Source organism: Leuciscus leuciscus (genome assembly GCF_965113295.1).
Source record: "Leuciscus leuciscus genome assembly, chromosome: 23".
In the NCBI taxonomy this organism is placed as follows: Eukaryota; Metazoa; Chordata; class Actinopteri; order Cypriniformes; family Leuciscidae; genus Leuciscus; species Leuciscus leuciscus.
In genome coordinates, this window is record NC_138747.1 from 29,321,872 (window position 1) to 29,341,147 (window position 19,276).

The window sequence follows — 19,276 nt, forward strand, 5'->3', positions numbered from 1 at the left end:
CGCTGTATAAATAAATTTGACTTGACTCTCTCACAAAATCTATCATCGCGGGTTCTAATCAAAATGACATGCTAAATCATAATTATGTAATTTTTAATCTCATAATCGACTTTTTAATCTTATAATTATGATTTGGTATGTCATAATAATTATTACATAGTATGTCATAAATTCGACTTTATCTCATAATTTTGACTTTTTACGTCATAATTATGATATAAAAGTCAGATATTAGGGGTAGTATGTCATAATTTCGATTTAATATGTCATATTACTTAGTATGTCATAATTTCGATTTTTACATCATAATATGAAAGACAAATATGAGGGATAGTATGCCAATTTGGACTTAATATGTCATAATTATTTTGTAGTATGTGATTATCTCATAATTTCAACAGTTTACGTTATGATATAAAAGTTACAAAAATGGGGCATATCATGTAATATCATTTCGAGTTAATGTAATAATTAGGACTTAGTATGTCCTAATTTCGACTTTACCTCATAGTTATAACTTTTATCCCCTTATTTTTGTAATGTTTTTTCCTCCTAATGTGAAGGAAATGGACTAAAATAGAGCCGATTGTTTCAACTGATGGTGCTCGTGCGCGTTCGTTTGTATCCCCGGCGTAAACCGTAAAGAGGGCGGGCGTTATTCTTCTCTCTCAGCTCATTGGTTAGACACAAGACATACGTTTTTTTAAGTGTGGTAGTTTTTTACGTAACGTGGGAGGCCTTTGTTGTTTCACTCAGCTCATTGGTTGACGTCAGAAGGCTGACGTTTCTTCGGAGGGCGGGGCCTGTTTTTTGTGCTTTGTCGCGAGGGCGTGTTGTTTGAAACGCGGGAATTGGCGGTATTGATGTTAAGTTGTGACATGATTTTCGGTCGCCTGTATTTTTACGAATCAAATAAACGATTTTAATGTTTCTGATCGCCGTTTTGTAACTAAAAGTACTCTCGCCACGTAGTTTTAAATAGATTTAGAGTGGAAGTGTCCCCGGAAAAGGGGGAGTTTGACATGGAGTCCTTTCAGAAAGTGGAGAAGATTGGAGAGGGAACATACGGGGTGGTTTATAAAGCCAAGAATAAACTCACCGGAGAGACCGTTGCTCTGAAGAAAATACGATTAGACACGTAAGTGTTTGTCATTGGTTTGATGTAGTCGAGAAGCCTTTCATATCTAATATAACTCGCATAACTTACAGTCACAATCCAAACTGTAATTACGCGAATGTGTGTTTTATGTTTATGAATGATAAACGAATTTCTTCCGTTATTTATGATAATAAGTGCTTTTAAAAGTCAGTTGATCTCTGTCAAAGCTGTTGCACTGCTGATGTACTGGATTGTTAAACACTTTAATGTTCGTTTACAAGCAGATAATAATGGTAATACTTTATAAAGTTCCACTATGTAAACACTAGTGGTGTCATGAACAAACACTGATAATAAGTTGTTTATATAGGTTCATAAATGTACTGTTGTTCATTTAAGTTTGTTTATAATACATTAAATGTTAATATATGCAACTCAATTATTAATGTACAGTAACGATCAAAAAATTTGGAAACATTGCTACGTTTAATGTTTTTGAAAGATGTCTCTTATGCTCATCAAACCTAGATTTATTTGATCAGAAATACAGAAAAAAACCCCGTAATGTTGTGAAATATTATTACAATTTAAAACAATGGTTTTCTATTTTAATATACTTTCAATTATACTTTATTTATGTGATTCAGAGCTGAAATTTCATCAGCCATAACTTCAGTCTTCAGTGTTACATGATCCTTCAGAAATCATTCTAATATGCTGATTTATTAATATTTTTTTATAACCTGTGATACTTTTTTCAGGATTCATTGATAATTTTTGATCAAATAAATGCAGGCTTGATGAGCATAAGAGACTTCTTTCAAAAACTTTTGACCGGTACTGTAGGTTCATAAATGTTCTGCTGTTCATTGTTAATTCGTGTTTGTTTATAATGCATTAAAAAGGTTAATATATACAACTCAGAATTAAAAATGTATAAAAATTGTGTTGTGTATGTGGAAAATGAATTAACGTTAACTTAGATTGATAAATGTTGAATTCCTTATTGCTATTTCGTGATACCTGCTGTAGGCTAACTAATGTTAACTAATTTAACGGTCTGTACTTTTTTAGGGCTGTTTCATAGGCTGTGAGATTCGCTACACTACTCATATAAACAGATGTTTGTCTTCGATGAGGGATGTGTTTGAATGACATGATTGTTTGCTTGGTTTTCAGGGAGACTGAAGGTGTTCCCAGCACTGCCATACGTGAGATCTCTCTGCTTAAAGAGCTCAATCACCCAAACATAGTCAAGTATGAGCAATGTCTAAACCTTAGTCCTATTCATGATTTTAACCAGTGCATAACTAGTCCTTTATTTCACATCATGATATAGAGTCAATGCACAATTCTAAGCAAACTGCCCCAAGGCTTCTTCTCACAGTTTTCTCGCCCACAGGTTGCGGGACGTGATACACACAGAAAATAAGCTTTATTTGGTGTTTGAATTTCTTCACCAAGACCTGAAGAGGTTTATGGACTCATCCTCTGTTTCTGGCATATCCTTGCCACTCGTAAAGGTGAGTTTAAACGGGGCCTTGATCTTTTGGCATATAAGGGGGTCATTGTACTATATAACATCCTTTACGTTTCAGAACTCAAACCTTCCTTGTTAGTCCAAAAACAGCTAGTCACCTTTGGGGGAAATTTGCCATTTTGGATCAAAATAGGTCATTGTGATCCGTCTAGATCTGATGAGTTTTCAGGCCAATCGGTGTTTAACATCAAAGTACTAAGAGAGCGATTCGAAAGCATACAGGGGTGCATTTCCCGAAAGCATCGTTAGCCATCTATGGTCGCAAGTTCCATCGTCAGTTCAACGAGTCGGTGTTTCTCGAAACCACCGTTCTAACGAACATTCGCAAACAGCATCGCAAAGTTGTGTGTTTGGAATGACAGCTCTCGACCTGTGGTTAGAAGCAGTTTCTAGTTTGCATGACATGTGGACTCAATAAATCCTTATCTTGAGCCAAATAAGCAAGCTGACATTCAGTACAATCTGTGTCTTTTATTCAGAATACATACAAATGCCATTTACGTCTTTTAGTTTGTCAAGAGATTTAAAGCGTTGTTTTTGAAGAGTGCGCATGTGCGTACGTGCTCTAGTACGTAAGAACGAGCCTATGATTGAATCTGGAAATGAAGCAAAATAACAGAAAAATTTGAAATAGTCCTCAGATGCCATGTCTGCAATTTATAGCAAAACATCTAGCGTTTATTCGATCTCAAACAGATTCATTAAAAGAAGTTATTACTCTACCATGTGTGTGACATCATTAACCAGCGTGGTTGAACGACCAATTTGCGACAGTACGGTTTCTGGAAACAGTCGTGACTAGCTAGTTGATTTCTTCAACGATGCATCGTACTATGAAGCAGCGAGTTACGTCGTTGTACGGGAAACACACCCCTGTCCGTCTGCTCTATAATCGTTCTCGCTGTACTTTTATGTCACACACTAAGTTGAACACACCTAGGGTCTCATGAAATCATGAGAATAATGCCTTCTGAGTTGTCCAAAAAAACACCCTCCTCCTGGCTTCACTCATGCAACGCTCCTGGGAAGAGTGAACATGACTGAAGAGAGCTATCTCTAGGAGTTCTGCCCGCATGGATAGTTCACCCAAAAATGAAAAATTCTGTCATTAATTACTCACCCTCATGTCGTTTCAAACCCATAAGACTTTCGTTCATCTTCGGAAAACAATCTTTTTGATGAAATCTGAGAGATTTCCCTGTCAAATTCCTTCACTGACACCACTTTGAAGCTTCAAAAAGTTAATAAAGAGATTGTAAAACGAATCCATATGAATTTAGTGGTTTGTTCTCGCACTTCAAGCAGGTTCGGTTGAGCTTCTGTTTATGTCCGCTGATCAATTTTTATATGTGAATAAAAGCCCAAACGAAATCTGTTCATCATATAAAGCGATTGAGTCTCTTCAGAAAATTTGGACTAAACCGTTCAATTCACATGGATTAGTTTTATGATCTCTTTATGAACTTTTTGAAGCGTCAAATTGGTAGTTGCGTAGCTGTCAATGGAGGGACAGAAATCTCTCAGATTTCATCAAAAAGATTTTAATTTGTGTTCTAAACATGAACTAAATGTGAACTAAAACTAACATGTGTTCTAAACTGTGGCGGGTGACGATGTGAACTCGAAATTACGTTCACTCAATTTGCTGGTGAAGTTTATGTAAACTGCAGATTTAGCGCACATACTCAACTCATGAGTCAACATGAATAGTAAATATAGCCACACCTGTGCATTTCTGGCTAAGAAACAAACAAAGGCATGTTGGTTTGTTTGCTTTGAAGGGAATAGCGCAGACCCAAGAAACATAGTAATGTTTAATGTCTAACCCCAGTTTAAATAAGAACCACCTTGATCATTCAATGATGAAGCACATCTGCCACTTTTTAGCAGACCCTGACCTATCCTGTCTATTTGTCCTTTTATGAGACAACTGGTTTGACTGTCACTAAGTGGTAGTTTTTCCCCCCCAGGTGTGACGTATTGCTATTAAGGGCTTACAATGCTTTTGGGAAATGCAGCCCACAACTATTAAACATCCAAGAAAATGTGGTAATGGCCAAATGTCGGGAAATAATGTGTCTGTCTGTCTGTCTGTCTGTCTGTGTTTTTGTTCATCAGAGTTACCTGTTCCAGTTGCTCCAGGGATTGGCCTTCTGTCATTCCCATCGGGTTCTTCACAGGGATCTCAAACCCCAGAATCTCCTGATCAACGCTCAGGGCGAGATCAAACTGGCTGACTTTGGTTTGGCCAGAGCGTTTGGTGTGCCTGTGCGGACTTATACACATGAGGTGAGAGCCAGAAACATTGCTCTAGGGTTTTAAAGGATATGTTTGGTGTAGGGGTGGAACGGTACACAGAAGTCACGGTTCGGTTCATACATCACAGTTCGGTACGAGTTCGGTACAACGGAGGGAAAAGCAAAACAAAAATGCAGAAGGCTTGTGCATGTCTCAGGCTGTACCACCAAAGGAAAATAAATTACTTAAGCCTTGTATTTTTAAAATAAGTTTTATTAATAAAGTAAAGGCATAGAACCAGTTTATTTGTAGTGCACTGACAGTAGTTTTATATAAATAGTTTATTAATTAAATTAATAAAAAGACAAAAAGACCTTGAGATATGTTTGGTAATTGTACCTGAATGAATTGAAAATTAATTTGCTACATTTCAGATTAATATATGTTTTCCTTAAAATTTTAATTAACAGTAACTTAAACACTTTGCAGTTTGAATGATGTCCTGTATAAACAAAATGACAGAGTATGTTTTTATGTTTCCACTGTTCGATCGCGCCCGCGCCTCACACACACACACACACACACACACACACAAATATAAGTAAACACTGCGACTTTTCGATCGCGCCTCTCTCTCTCTCTCTCTCTCTCTCACACACACACACACAACATATTCAAGCATTGCAATCTTAACATCGCAGCCTGCTTCAGAGCTAAGGCGGGGCTACAGATTAGGTGTCCCTAAAGAACCCGCGTATCTAACAGTAGTTCCGCATTACATTAATTCATTTGCGAGTTTTATTTATTTGTATTACCGTGTATTCTCCTTGTAAATTTAAGCACCGAACCGTGACGCCCGTACCGTTTCGGTTCAATACGAATACATGTACCGTTCCACCCCTAGTTCGGTGTGTTTAAATCCTAAATCGAGTGGAATCATATTGAGCAAAATGTGTTTGCTACAGTTGAAACCTCTTTTTAGGTGTTTGCTGGGAATTAGAGCTGCATTATTCTGGATAAATTGAGAATCACGATTCTCCCACGTTTCTGAATGGACAACTAAACAAAACAAAAAATTTAATTGCTGCATTATATTAAAAAAAAAATCTTTAAATTGGTTTGAATGAATGATTCAATGACTCGCTCATAAAGACTTCACTTGTTTCAATACTGGATGAATCAGGGTTTTTTAACAAATCTCTTTAATGAATGATTCAATGACCATTTTTTTAACGTCACTTGTCACCACCTACTGGTGTAACAATGTAATTGATGCAGTCTTTATTTGAAGCATCAAGTTACTTTCAAAAGGTGATTTACTCTATTTTGATCGCTAATCGCCATCAGTGTTTATATCTGAACTATAAACTCTTATCCCAGCACTTCTGTGATTTAAAGCAGCACTCAGTAGCTTCGGGATTTCTTCGCTGTATTCTCGCTTTTTGCTCGCAGGTTTCTCTCTAGAGCTCCCCCCACAGCTTCGGAATAGATATTTGACAACACTGTTGTAAAAACTCGTTGGTGATTCTCAGACACCAGAGGCTATAGATCAACGACATCAAAGCAGATGGGACATTTCTTTAAAACGTCTTCTTCATTCGGGTTCGGACAGCGTGAGGGAGCGCAATAATGACAGCATTTTAGCAGATTTCTTTTGGCCGTAAAGAAATTGTTTACATCGCGAGACCTGATATCACGCGAGACTTCCTGACGCAGCGGCCGGCCGGCTCAAAGTTGCAAGTGCGTATTTTCCGCTCACGGGCACCAGGGGGGTGCGAAACGACCACCATTCAACCCGAAATAAGTAATATAACCATTCCAATGACTCAGAAGCTGTTCAGTTAAGGTAAAAAAAGTTACTTAGTTCACCTTTAATTGAATTGTTGAATTTGTAACAAAAATAATGATACTGTGGTTGGAAAAGACTGTTTGTGTTTGAATCAAGATCCCCTTCTTTTATCGATTAATCATGCAGCTCTAAAGACTACTAAGCAGATGCAGTAATAGTTTTTAAATCGTTGTCAAATATAAAATCCCCATCAAGAAAGCTAGACTTAGGGAACCTAGAAAAGCTGAAAGGAAGATGCAACTGAAAGCGCAGCTTAAACCGGCTCTAAGCGAGTTGTACTGAACGTAAAGAAAATGTTGAGGGTGGCAGTAAGAAACCAGTTTATAAAGAGTTTAATCTCCTCTTTTTCATCTCACAAGTATGATGCTGATAGGCAGCTGCTTTCAAACGCTCCCGTGAGTGTGTGTGAGCTCTCGGTGAAGAGCGTCAAAGGTTTCTGTTTACACCATGTTTTCGAACCGTTGAGCATTTTAGCCAATCACATATATGTCTGTTGAGCACGTGATCACAATGGCCAATCAGAGGTGGTACAGTTAGTCAGAATCCACTCAATATAAATATAATGGACACTTATTGCTGCATAAAATCGTCCTGTGACCTTAAAAAAAAAAACTGGAAAAAAAAAAACTTAAGACAAGACAGAGCACAACATAAGATTCAATTATAACATGAAAATGAGAATCTATATAACACAGATGTATGTTTGCTTGTTTGAAGCCGCAAGCCCAGATATATTTAGCCTGGTTAAAACCAGACCATTCTCAGTCAGTAGTAACTGAGTTATGGTCTGGCAAAGCTTCATTAATAACTCATTTCCAAAGGGGCGTCACCAACGGACGTCGCTCAAATGCCTCTGGGCGCAATTGGATAGACCTAAAACCAATCAGAGCGATCGTCATCGTGTAAAGCCATATGCTGTGTCCCAATTCGCCTAAGTTACACTACGCCATAAAAGTATGTCCTCTTTTTGTGAAGAAAAGGTATTTACTTTTGAATGTGTAGCAAAAAAGTAGGCAAGCTTTGAGACACACTACTTCGTCATCTTTATCGGACGGATCTGTCGCGTGCATCCTTGTAAACTGCCCTGTCAATCATCTTGTCACAGTTAAAATCCTCTATTAAATCAATTTCATTTCCTACGGTTTCAGAGAGAAATGTAGCAGCACGTTCAAATGCCTCTGGGCTAAAACCAATCAGAGCGATCGTCATCGATAAAGCCCGCCTCAGCGTTTCTGATTGGTGCCGCGATTTCGACGGATTAGAAATGGGCTTGAATGAGCTCTTTGCCAGACTACTTCCAGAGCAAATCTAAATTTGCCGGAAGTTGTCTGGGTTTTCCCAGGCTAAGATATATTACTATTAAGAAATCTAATTATATTCTTAGATCCTTCTTGACTCTTATATCCTGTGTAAGTATAAACTTCAGTTGCTAATGAATCGCTATTGTTATCAACCAGTTTTGCATGTGTGCATGACCATGTACTTAAGCTACCATCAAAGACAAGCCCTGTGTTCTGCACAACTGATCTGTAACTAGTGGTGGGCAGATCGAGGCTTCGAAACAACCCGACACCCGTCTCCACTGTGACCCCTTGTGGTCAGAACAGTGTAAATGCAACAAAAACCTGGGGCAAACATGCATAAAAACACCTTTTACAATTGCAGTTTCTTTTTGAAATCTTTCAAATGCAATTATCTAATCATCTAATAAGGTTATCAAGTGTCTATATGTTCTTTTATCAATTGTCAGGGTTTGTTTTGTTTGTTCTATGAATGGCGCAGCTAAACAGGCCAATAAGAGACTATTAACTACCATTATTCATTTTAATTACACTAATGTCTAATTAAAACGTCTACAGATGTATAAAACTGATCAGAGATCAGGTAAAACCCACAGGCACTTGTTCATTGGTTCTCAGTGACTCCTCATGATTCATGGGTTGACAGATCTTCGCCCCCAGCGGTGAACCATCGAAATTTTGAAGTCTTTTGAAACGTTTCGTCACAGTTATTATGTAATGAAGCCTTGTTTACTGAAATCACGTGACTTTGGCAATTTGATACACGCTCCGAACCATTGATTCGGAACAAAAGATTCATAAAGGTTTCGAAGCTTCATGAATCAGTGTTTTGAACTGCCTTAATTTGATTATTTTCATAGGTTGTAACTCTGTGGTACAGAGCTCCTGAGATTCTCCTGGGATGTAAATATTATTCCACAGCTGTCGACATCTGGAGTTTGGGCTGCATCTTTGCTGAAATGGTATGCTTTTATTTATGTACACATCTTATCAGCTTGCTATTATTGATGGTCTTCAGATGTTTATTTACTTTCTGGCTTTTCATACCAGATTACTCGGAGGGCATTGTTTCCTGGAGACTCTGAAATAGACCAACTCTTCCGAATATTTCGAACTCTGGGCACCCCGGATGAGTCTATATGGCCTGGAGTCACCTCAATGCCAGACTACAAACCCTCCTTTCCCAAGTGGGCCCGACAGGACCTGTCTAAAGTGGTGCCTCCTCTGGATGAAGATGGCCGAGACCTTCTAGGGGTAAGAGGGCAGCAAAGGTTATCTAGTACCACAGCCTGACCAGGGTTTGTGAAGCTACTTTATAGCAGCGGTGGTTTCTTCATTAGGGCGATCGGGCGACGCACCACCAAAGTGTGAAAGGGAATTTTCAATCACAATCTCATTCAACCACAGAGTTACGCTAGCAGTCACTCACTGTTGTTCTGCCTCTGGATATAGTCCAATCAGCGCCAAGTCACGTTCTGTGGAGTACCGCCTCTTTTTGGGCGATTTCACTATGGCCGAAAATCGCCCAGAGTGTTCCCATAGACTTACATTCAAAGATTTTTTTTTTCGAACTGCAGGCACTGCAATGCATTCTCTATGGGTTCCGGGAGGGCTCGCACTAACGTGCTTTCGTCATCATACGTAAACTTCACTTGTGCAGCGATTGCTGGAAACAAATATACCTCTAATAATATTTAGCCATAAGCTGAAGTGACATCCAATAATTTCCTCAGTGCATAACTTACATTTCACGGACATATTCTCCATCTGTAAATGTTAGAAAGTCAATATTTCCAGTTTGCTGTCATGAGAGGGCGACCTTTCTGCAAGCTAAACTTCCGTGAACGAGCGCCGCCGCGTGCATGCGCGCCGAACAGACGGAGCGCAATAGAATAGGAGAATTGGATAGACTGCAGATAGACAGCAAGGTTACACTATGTTTGTTTTTATAACCTTCAATATGAACATTGTTTGTAGGACAATATTGATCAGGATATTAAATATAAAAATAAAAAAATTTAAATAGTTTTTATTTTATTTTATTCAAATAGAAAAATAATAATTAAATACTCAGATTATACCATACATCGCCATTTAGCCCAAAAATTCAGATTTATTTGGCAATTAGCTATTTCCCAACCCTACCGGCTGAAGTTTTAGCTAAACTTTAGGCTAATGATAGCTACATTATTATCACTGTTAAATTGTTATTTAACAATTAGCCTACATTCAGTCCTGGATTAATAATTCAGTTTGTCGCCACTGCTTTATAGTGAACTTTTGAGCTGCTTGTAGTTTGACAGAATGCAATCAAGCTGCACTACAGTATAAGCTAAGTAAAGGTAGCTAACTACACTTTCTTTTTTTTCTTTTTTTTTTTAATGCATCCGCATCTGATGATATTAATTTGATTTGGACTGTCCTGACCTATCTCTAAAAACAAGTAAAATTCACAGCCTTCAACAATACATTTCAAGGTAATAACTGGCAATCTATTGTAAGGCTGGGCGATAAAACGATTGTAATATATTCTTCCTCAACAAAATTTTTAAAAAGTTTGATATAGTGTTTATACAATATGCAAATGCACTATTGCGTGTTTCAAACCATCACACTGGTGCCAATACCAATTTGGCTAACATAGTGCGAAATTAGTGCGTGCCTCCTTTTGGTTTTTCCTATTTTGAGTGTTTAGCATTTTTTCTTTTATAACATTCTATGGCTGCCCTGATTGAAATGTGTAACTGTTCCAAAAAACATTATCCGGACCTCCGCTGGGAAGGAAATAGAGAGAACTTTAATTGAATACCCCTGCTCTGGGCTTTGCCCACTCTGTTTATGAAGGCCCGCCCACATTTGTGGCCTAGAGAAACATTAAAGCAGAACGAAACAGAGCTGCTCGCTTGAAGCGCCGAACATTTATCATCTCGGCCCAAACGTTCTCGATCACGTGACGACTGAACAGCGCTGTGAGATCCAGTGAAAAGCCTTCGAGTTATACAAACCATACAAATCAAATGCGTCGTGATTTGAACTAGTTTAAAGCCAGATGAAACAGCGCTGACATTCTCAACAACACTATATAACAATATAATAATAATCAGTTCTCAAAGTCACAAACCACATTCGACAACATATAAAAACTAAATCATTTTATGAATTAGGAAAATTAAAAACAAAACTTTATTTCAAGTCATCTTAAATTCCAATGCAGTGAAACCGCTGTCGGCAGGGCCAGTTCCCACGGCCATGTTAGCGTGATCCAAGACCACATTTAACCCTATAAAATGAGGTTGTTACAATGTTTACAGATGCTGCTACTGTCACTCAACTCAAGCTACTGTCCAATGTTAGACAAAACGTAATATTAATTTGTGAAATGTTCATCTGTTTGGCAAGTGCTTGTCATGTTCTGATGATAAAACCAGAATTACCTGTCTGGTTTCTACAACTTTTACTCGACTTGACATTTATCGTGATGATGATAATAATAATCAACTGATATGAGTTTTTGTTGTTGTTGTTGCCATGTGTCCCAGCCCTGATCTACTGTGAGGAGTGTTCTCATGCAGAACCCTGGTGTTGAATAGAGATAAAACAACAGTATATTTCTGATCAGTCTGTTGGTGATTCATTATTGTGTGGCACTCACTCAGTTCAGGCTATAAGAACAGTTTTTGGGATTTATGTCATTTTTCTTTCACTCTGCTAGAGGGCGCATACCGGTAATCAATTTATGTTGATGACACAGTGAGAGACGGTCAAACTAACGTTTTTACCGTGATGGACTTGAATGGATTTGTTTTATAAAGTGCATAAAATAGCTGCTTCTTTTCTAATTTTTTTCTTCTTTTTTTATATAAATGACCAAAATAGACGACAAATGAATTCAAATATCCCAGCTTTATTTTTTAAGGTATTGACATTGCATTTTATTTGGATCTGTTTAAGAAACAAATGCGTAAAAAAACGATGCAGTGTTTTATATTACAATTCCTGTACCTGAACTGTTCAGTTGTATTTATTTGTGCTATTGCTAATTTGTTCTTATTTTATTACTGTTCACTTTATTAATGTTTGAAATTTATATTTAGTCCAGTTGTTTTTGCTGTGGTATTTTTAGGCTGCTGATTTTTGATCACGGCTGCAACAAAACATTTTGCCAAAAAAACACATAATAACCATGTTTGATATAAATGTTATAAATATAAATATTTTTACCTTCCTAGAATAGGACTCTTAAGAAGAATAGGAATCGCTAGGAGACCTAAACACCCTTATTACCCTCTACCCACCCTTATTACCCTCTACCCACCCTTATTACCCTCTACCCACCCTTATTACCCTCTACCCACCCTTATTACCCTCTGCCCACCCTTATTACTCTCTACCCACCCTTATTACCCTCTACCCACCCTTATTACCCTCTGCCCACCCTTATTACCCTCTGCCCACCCTTATTACCCTCTGCCCACCCTTATTACCCTCTGCCCACCCTTATTACCCTCTACCCACCCTTATTACCCTCTGCCCACCCTACCCTCTGCCCACCCTTATTACCCTCTGCCCACCCTTATTACCCTCTGCCCACCCTTATTACCCTCTACCCACCCTTATTACCCTCTGCCCACCCTTATTACCCTCTGCCCACCCTTATTACCCTCTGCCCACCCTTATTACCCTCTGCCCACCCTTATTACCCTCTACCCACCCTTATTACCCTCTGCCCACCCTTATTACCCTCTACCCACCCTTATTACCCTCTACCCACCCTTATTACCCTCTGCCCACCCTTATTACCCTCTGCCCACCCTTATTACCCTCTGCCCACCCTTATTACCCTCTGCCCACCCTTATTACCCTCTACCCACCCTTATTACCCTCTACCCACCCTTATTACCCTCTGCCCACCCTTATTACCCTCTGCCCACCCTTATTACCCTCTGCCCACCCTTATTACCCTCTACCCACCCTTATTACCCTCTGCCCACCCTTATTACCCTCTGCCCACCCTTATTACTCTCTACCCACCCTTATTACCCTCTACCCACCCTTATTACCCTCTACCCACCCTTATTACCCTCTGCCCACCCTTATTACCCTCTGCCCACCCTTATTACCCTCTGCCCACCCTTATTACTCTCTACCCACCCTTATTACCCTCTGCCCACCCTTATTACCCTCTGCCCACCCTTATTACCCTCTACCCACCCTTATTACCCTCTACCCACCCTTATTACCCTCTACCCACCCTTATTACCCTCTACCCACCCTTATTACCCTCTGCCCACCCTTATTACTCTCTGCCCACCCTTATTACCCTCTGCCCACCCTTATTACCCTCTGCCCACCCTTATTACCCTCTACCCACCCTTATTACCCTCTACCCACCCTTATTACCCTCTGCCCACCCTTATTACCCTCTACCCACCCTTATTACCCTCTACCCACCCTTATTACCCTCTACCCACCCTTATTACCCTCTACCCACCCTTATTACCCTCTGCCCACCCTTATTACTCTCTGCCCACCCTTATTACCCTCTGCCCACCCTTATTACCCTCTGCCCACCCTTATTACCCTCTACCCACCCTTATTACCCTCTACCCACCCTTATTACCCTCTGCCCACCCTTATTACCCTCTACCCACCCTTATTACCCTCTACCCACCCTTATTACCCTCTGCCCACCCTTATTACCCTCTGCCCACCCTTATTACCCTCTACCCACCCTTATTACCCTCTGCCCACCCTTATTACCCTCTGCCCACCCTTATTACCCTCTACCCACCCTTATTACCCTCTGCCCACCCTTATTACCCTCTGCCCACCCTTATTTTTAACCATGCGAATGAATTTTACACCTCTCGCCATAGTCCACAACTTTAACCTGAAAGCAATGTCAATATGACTTGAATATTTCCAGTTTTTAAAATCTGTGTTTTTTTCTTGTCCACAGCAAATGATGATCTATGATCCTAACAAGAGGATCTCAGCGAAGAACGCCCTTGTTCATCGATTCTTCCGTGATGTCACCATGCCAGTGCCTCCCTTACGCCTCTGAACCAGTACTTCAGCACCAATGGACTGAGTGTTGGGTCAGCTCTTCCTGAGGACTATTTCCCAGCTGTTCGGAAATTGTTCTGTTTTATAATCCATGATCAGTTGTACCTTTTCTCAAATCATTCTGGTTTATTTTAATCTGAAGTTTATCCACTGCAACCTTTGCATTCCACTGGAAAACTGTTGTGCTAATAGTAAGCATTTCATTAAAATGACCTGGAAGATGTAGATTTGCATAGACGAGATGTGGTGTTTCCTCATGTGCTCGTAGTTTGGAGATGATGACACTCCATGGTTTTGCCAGTGTGGAATTGTATTATTCATCTATGCCAGAAGTACATATCACACTGAATGCTCTGTACCAGCCTTAGACCAAATGAAACCGTTTAGACTGCCAATATCTATCTTTTTTTTTTTTTTTGATAATATATTATTCTAATAATTATTTTAAACCTGATTTGTTTTGATAGTTTCATAAAACCGTTCTCTCTGCAACTTCAATTAAACTCGTGTTACCTTTTTATTTACATTGTGTTACATATTGTTTCCACACATTCTGTTTCCTGAACCAACTTTTCCAACAGGCAAATTATAAAGGTGAAATATTAAAGATTTTATCGATCTTTATTGAAGAACCATTTAAACAGCAATAAACTTTATATAATAAAAGAATAAAGTTTCATTTAAGGCATCATTTAAAATGGGGTCTCTTTTCGGTTTAAAATGTTAGTTGGATAAGTTTAAGACAAGTCTTGTATTACTTAGGAGAACTCAATAGATATTTTGGATAGTCAATGTAAGGAAATGAATGATTTAGTTAAGTCAAGTCACCATTTATATAGTGCTTTTGGGTGATTCTCTGAATTGGGTGCCTTTTGGGTCATACTTTTTTTCTTTTTTTTTTACCTTAAATAGTTATTTCTGATCATTTCATGTGATAGTGGATTAGTCAAACCTTTAAGAAAATACATTTTCCCACCTCAGGCATGAAATTCTAATCGATATTGAGTGTTTTTTCTTACTGAAAGTTGTTTTGGAGTTCAACCCCGTCACAGACCCACTTGGACCCTGTTTAAATATGATTTAAAAAGATTTTCAAGTACATTTTTGTAGAAGCTTTTCAATGAGATGTCCCTTGTTTGATATCATTTATTGCATGTAGAATTTTATTTTTAAATACTCACCATTTGAATACCAAATCAGGTCATGAAAACTGTATCTAACATTGGTCTTCATATATTATCACAAAATATGCATTAACATTAGGATTTAATTAGGCTTTCATATGTTTTCCAACTGTCCTGTAAATTCTGCACACAGCAAAACAAACATTGACCTAATTTGTCTTCTTATCACGAAAATATTAATAAAAACTATCAAATAACAGGGTTGAACTCAGCATAACGGGGTTGAAAATGATAACAGGGTTGAAGTGATGATCATTATTTCAATATAGTATCATGGATTTCTTACCTGTAAAATTAATGATATCACATTCAATAACATTTTATTTTATTAAAGTTGGCAAAAACAAACAAACATTTGAGTAAGTATTTAACATTAAATCAAAAGCATTAATTAATCACAAACATCAATCGATCTTCGTCACATTTTTTATTATAACAGGGTTGAATCGTTGTGACAGGGTTGAATGTTTGACACTTCTTAGTAGATTACTCAATTGTAGACTTGTTGTATTGTGATGTGAACTGTCAGAAATAATCGATTATGGTATTTTATGTTCAATATTTTCAGACATCCCAATGGCAAAAACAGCAGCAGAGTCGCTATGTCGCTATTCCTCAAAGCTTCCCTCTTCTTCTGTCTTTTTTTAGCATCCCTCCACATCTTCCGCTTATATCGTTTAGCTCTGTCACCCATATTTTTATTTTTATTTTATTTTTTTTATCTCTGTGTCCCTTTTCCACCTTTCACGCTCACTCCTGAGATATGTTTACCTTCTCTCTGCGTCTGCATCCTTTCTTGCTCTGTACTGTCTTTGCCTCTCTGCTGCTGTTTTTGCCATTGGGATGTCTGAAAATATTGAACATAAAATACCATAATCGATTATTTCTGACAGTTCACATCACAATACAAGAAGTCTACAATTCAGTAATCTACTAAGAAGTGTCAAACATTCAACCCTGTCACAACAATTCAACCCTGTTATAGTAAAAAATGTGACGGGGTTGAAGTTTTTGGCTAACAGTAGCTAAGACAGTAGCACCACATGACATTTAGGACAGCATAAAATTTTTATCTTTTGCAAAACTATTATTTAATTCTTCTTGAACCGTTGTTTACTATCATTTAGTCATATAACAGAGTTGAAATGTTGAGCCTGACAATCTTAATCTGACAGTAAAAAACATGAAATATAGGTAAGAAAAGATACTGACACTTGCCTTTATTTGCAGCATGTTCTTCAAGAGACTTGTGTGATGTCACTGCCTGGATGTGATGCCACAGGGATTGATCCATTATTTTTATAGGGGGGTAAATAGTATGGCGTGACGGGGTTGAAAACCAACTGGAGGACGTGTATAAATATTGCAATTTCATATATAATTAATGTATTTTTATATATACATGTATATTTTAGTTAAAGTAGACCAACATATGATTATATTAGCAGCAACATTTTGGTATTAATTGCACTTTTTATTTGTTTGATATTCAGTGAAAATGTAATGATGGTTAGTGAGGACGTGCAAACATGCTTGTTGTCTACTACTTAGGCAACTCATTATCTTAAATTTTTTTTTTTTTAAAAAGCAATTGTGTTGCATTATAATGCTAAGGCACCTGGTTCTATTAATTGACAGCGTTAAAATTTTGTGATTTCCTTCAATTGAAAATCTTTGAAGTATGTTTGGGGGACTTGAAGGGCACCCAATTCAGAGAATCACCCTTTTAACAATATGGATTGTTTCAAAGCAGCTTTACAGAGATAATAGGAAAATACTGTAACAGATTGTTTAGGCTTTACAGCAGCTCTAGGATAAAGTTATTGTCCAGATAAAGTTAGTTTTGATTGATTGATTCACTTCCGTTGCGAAGATCATTAGTTTTTTAACTTAGGGGCAAAAGAAAGATTTTGATCAACTCACAGTAGCTGTGTCCGCCGATGTTTTGTCAGTCAATAATAGTCGATCTCCGAATGTGACCTAACTGACTCTGAATTTTAGTATTGCTTCTTATATGAGGATCCTTTTTCAAATACAAGGTCAATATTGATTTTCACTAACGACAAAACAACAAATTATCCGTGAATTTATATGGAACTAAGCTTTAGGAGCTTTCCATCTTTATTCTCCTCCCTGTTGCGGAGATCGACTATTTTTGACTGACAAAATGCCGGCGGACGGAAACACAGTGAGTTGTCTTTCTTTCTTTTTAGTAAAACCTTTCTTTTTAGTAAACTCTGTGTACACAAACAATGTTCTCAATGCTGGAGTTCATGTGTAGAGCCACTGGTGATACTTCCAGCAAAGTTTCATGTTGTGTCGAGCCTTCTTAGTGTTTTAAAAATAGCGATTTTTGATGCTATCATAGAAGTGTCCCAAGCACACTCATTCAAAAGGCAATTTGACCTAAAACGAAAATACGGTCAAACTTAAAAGTGGCGTTTCCATTCTAATTATGCTTTTAAACGAAAGTTTGCCTCGAGTAGATTAACAAAAAGACCCTAGGTTGCATTTTGGCGAGAGTTACGCTTTAAGTATAAGAATAAAAGACCTGAGAGCAAAACCACCTGATCTGAGGACCATGAAGGACTTAAAAAAGGATGTTGTTCTGATGTCAAGTGGTGCGTTCAAGTCATCTCGTATAGATCGTATTTACGAGTTGAATGCACATGAACGCCACCACAATGTCGTAAATACCAGTGGGGAGCTCGGGATTTTCTTTAAGCCCCGATCTGTACGAGTTGGGGGCGTGTCAGTGAGAAGCATGGCGGAATCAATGAATGCAACGTCTGTAGTTGAGCAAAGTGATAGTAAAATATAGCCTATCACTTACAGGTTTAGCAGTGACATTGTAAGGCTTTTTCATTTATAACAAAGTAAGCTCTCTGCACAAAATATGATATAGCCTACTTGTAATATAACAATTAACTAATTATATAATGATACAGTTAATTTACATTGGCCTCATAAGTTAATTAAAAACATAAAAAGAAAAACACACCCGATGCGCATTCTTTGTTCTTCATTTTCTATAAGCAGAGTTAACAAAACTTGCTATATTTTCGTGTTATTCATTAAAAGAAGGTACACCACCATCTTGCTCCGACGAAACTGACTTGAACGCACCTCACGTCGTCAACACGACTTCCCACCTCGTACGTACGAAATTCCCAGGAGGACTTGAACGCACCAAAGGATTGCATTCAAATTCAAATTTTCATGTTTTAAGCCCCCCCCCCCAAAAAACCTCTAAACACTAAAGCATAAATTCATGATACACTTTCCTCTTAAAAGCACAGAGAACATCATGAATGTTTATTTTAAAAGTTTATTTAATGTTATTGTTTTGTGGGTTTATTAGATCTTTAAGAACTAGAAACATAGGCTACTATATGCATTTTTACCTTCTAAAATAATTAACCTGTATTAGAAATGTGCTTTTATTGTAATAGGTCTATCAGTTGACTAAGTTTGGTTAAGTGATCTGTTGAGCGTTATAATAATAAGTCGTATGCCACATATGATCTTTCTGTAAATTCTGGGATCGCAACTTTAATTGCTCGCATGCAAGTTAATCAAAAAAAAGCGCTGGTTTGTTATAGACTAATTTGAAGTTATTAAGCTAATAACGGAGCGGTAAAAAACAACAACAATGAATTCATGCAATATTCGTTTTTTAATGTTTGTAAAGTATCTTCAGGTTTAAGTTAGATGTTTCTTTAGGCCATTATGAACGTTCAGTGAGTATTTGTGAGTGCAGACAGGATCGCATTTTGTCGGCGAGTGATTGTGAGTACACTCTTCATCTGGATGTTTCTTTTAATCAATATTTTCATGCTGTTTTAGCAAATGGATGTTATTGTCTCAATGTATAATTATAATTATTATTATATAATTGTATAAATAAAGGCACACTATGTAATTTTTCGCCACTAGAGGTCGTTTATTCAAAACAAAGGCGTAGTTTAGTTTGATGACGCCTTGTTTTGGCGGAGTCAT

At 37.9% G+C, this 19,276-nt stretch overlaps 1 protein-coding gene across 1 annotated transcript; it reads left to right on the forward strand.

Moving 5' to 3' along the window:
• Nucleotides 1–810: 810 nt before the first annotated feature.
• Nucleotides 811–14,617, forward strand: cdk2 (cyclin dependent kinase 2). Its single transcript, XM_082156543.1, has 7 exons — nucleotides 811–1,138; nucleotides 2,279–2,356; nucleotides 2,502–2,622; nucleotides 4,758–4,928; nucleotides 8,888–8,989; nucleotides 9,078–9,281; nucleotides 13,987–14,617. Exons 1-7 carry the CDS (start codon nucleotides 1,023–1,025, stop codon nucleotides 14,089–14,091), a joined length of 897 nt encoding a protein of 298 aa, XP_082012669.1. The 5' UTR covers nucleotides 811–1,022; the 3' UTR covers nucleotides 14,092–14,617.
• The last annotated feature ends 4,659 nt before the right edge of the window (nucleotides 14,618–19,276 follow it).

Excerpts from the sequence above, each read along its gene's own strand:
- cdk2 (XM_082156543.1), top strand. The coding sequence starts at position 1,023 with ATGGAGTCCTTTCAGAAAGTGGAGAAGATTGGAGAGGGAACATACGGG. Across the intron at positions 1,139-2,278 it reads AAGAAAATACGATTAGACAC|GGAGACTGAAGGTGTTCCCA; the intron begins GTAAGTGTTTGT and ends CTTGGTTTTCAG. Across the intron at positions 4,929-8,887 it reads TGCGGACTTATACACATGAG|GTTGTAACTCTGTGGTACAG; the intron begins GTGAGAGCCAGA and ends TTATTTTCATAG.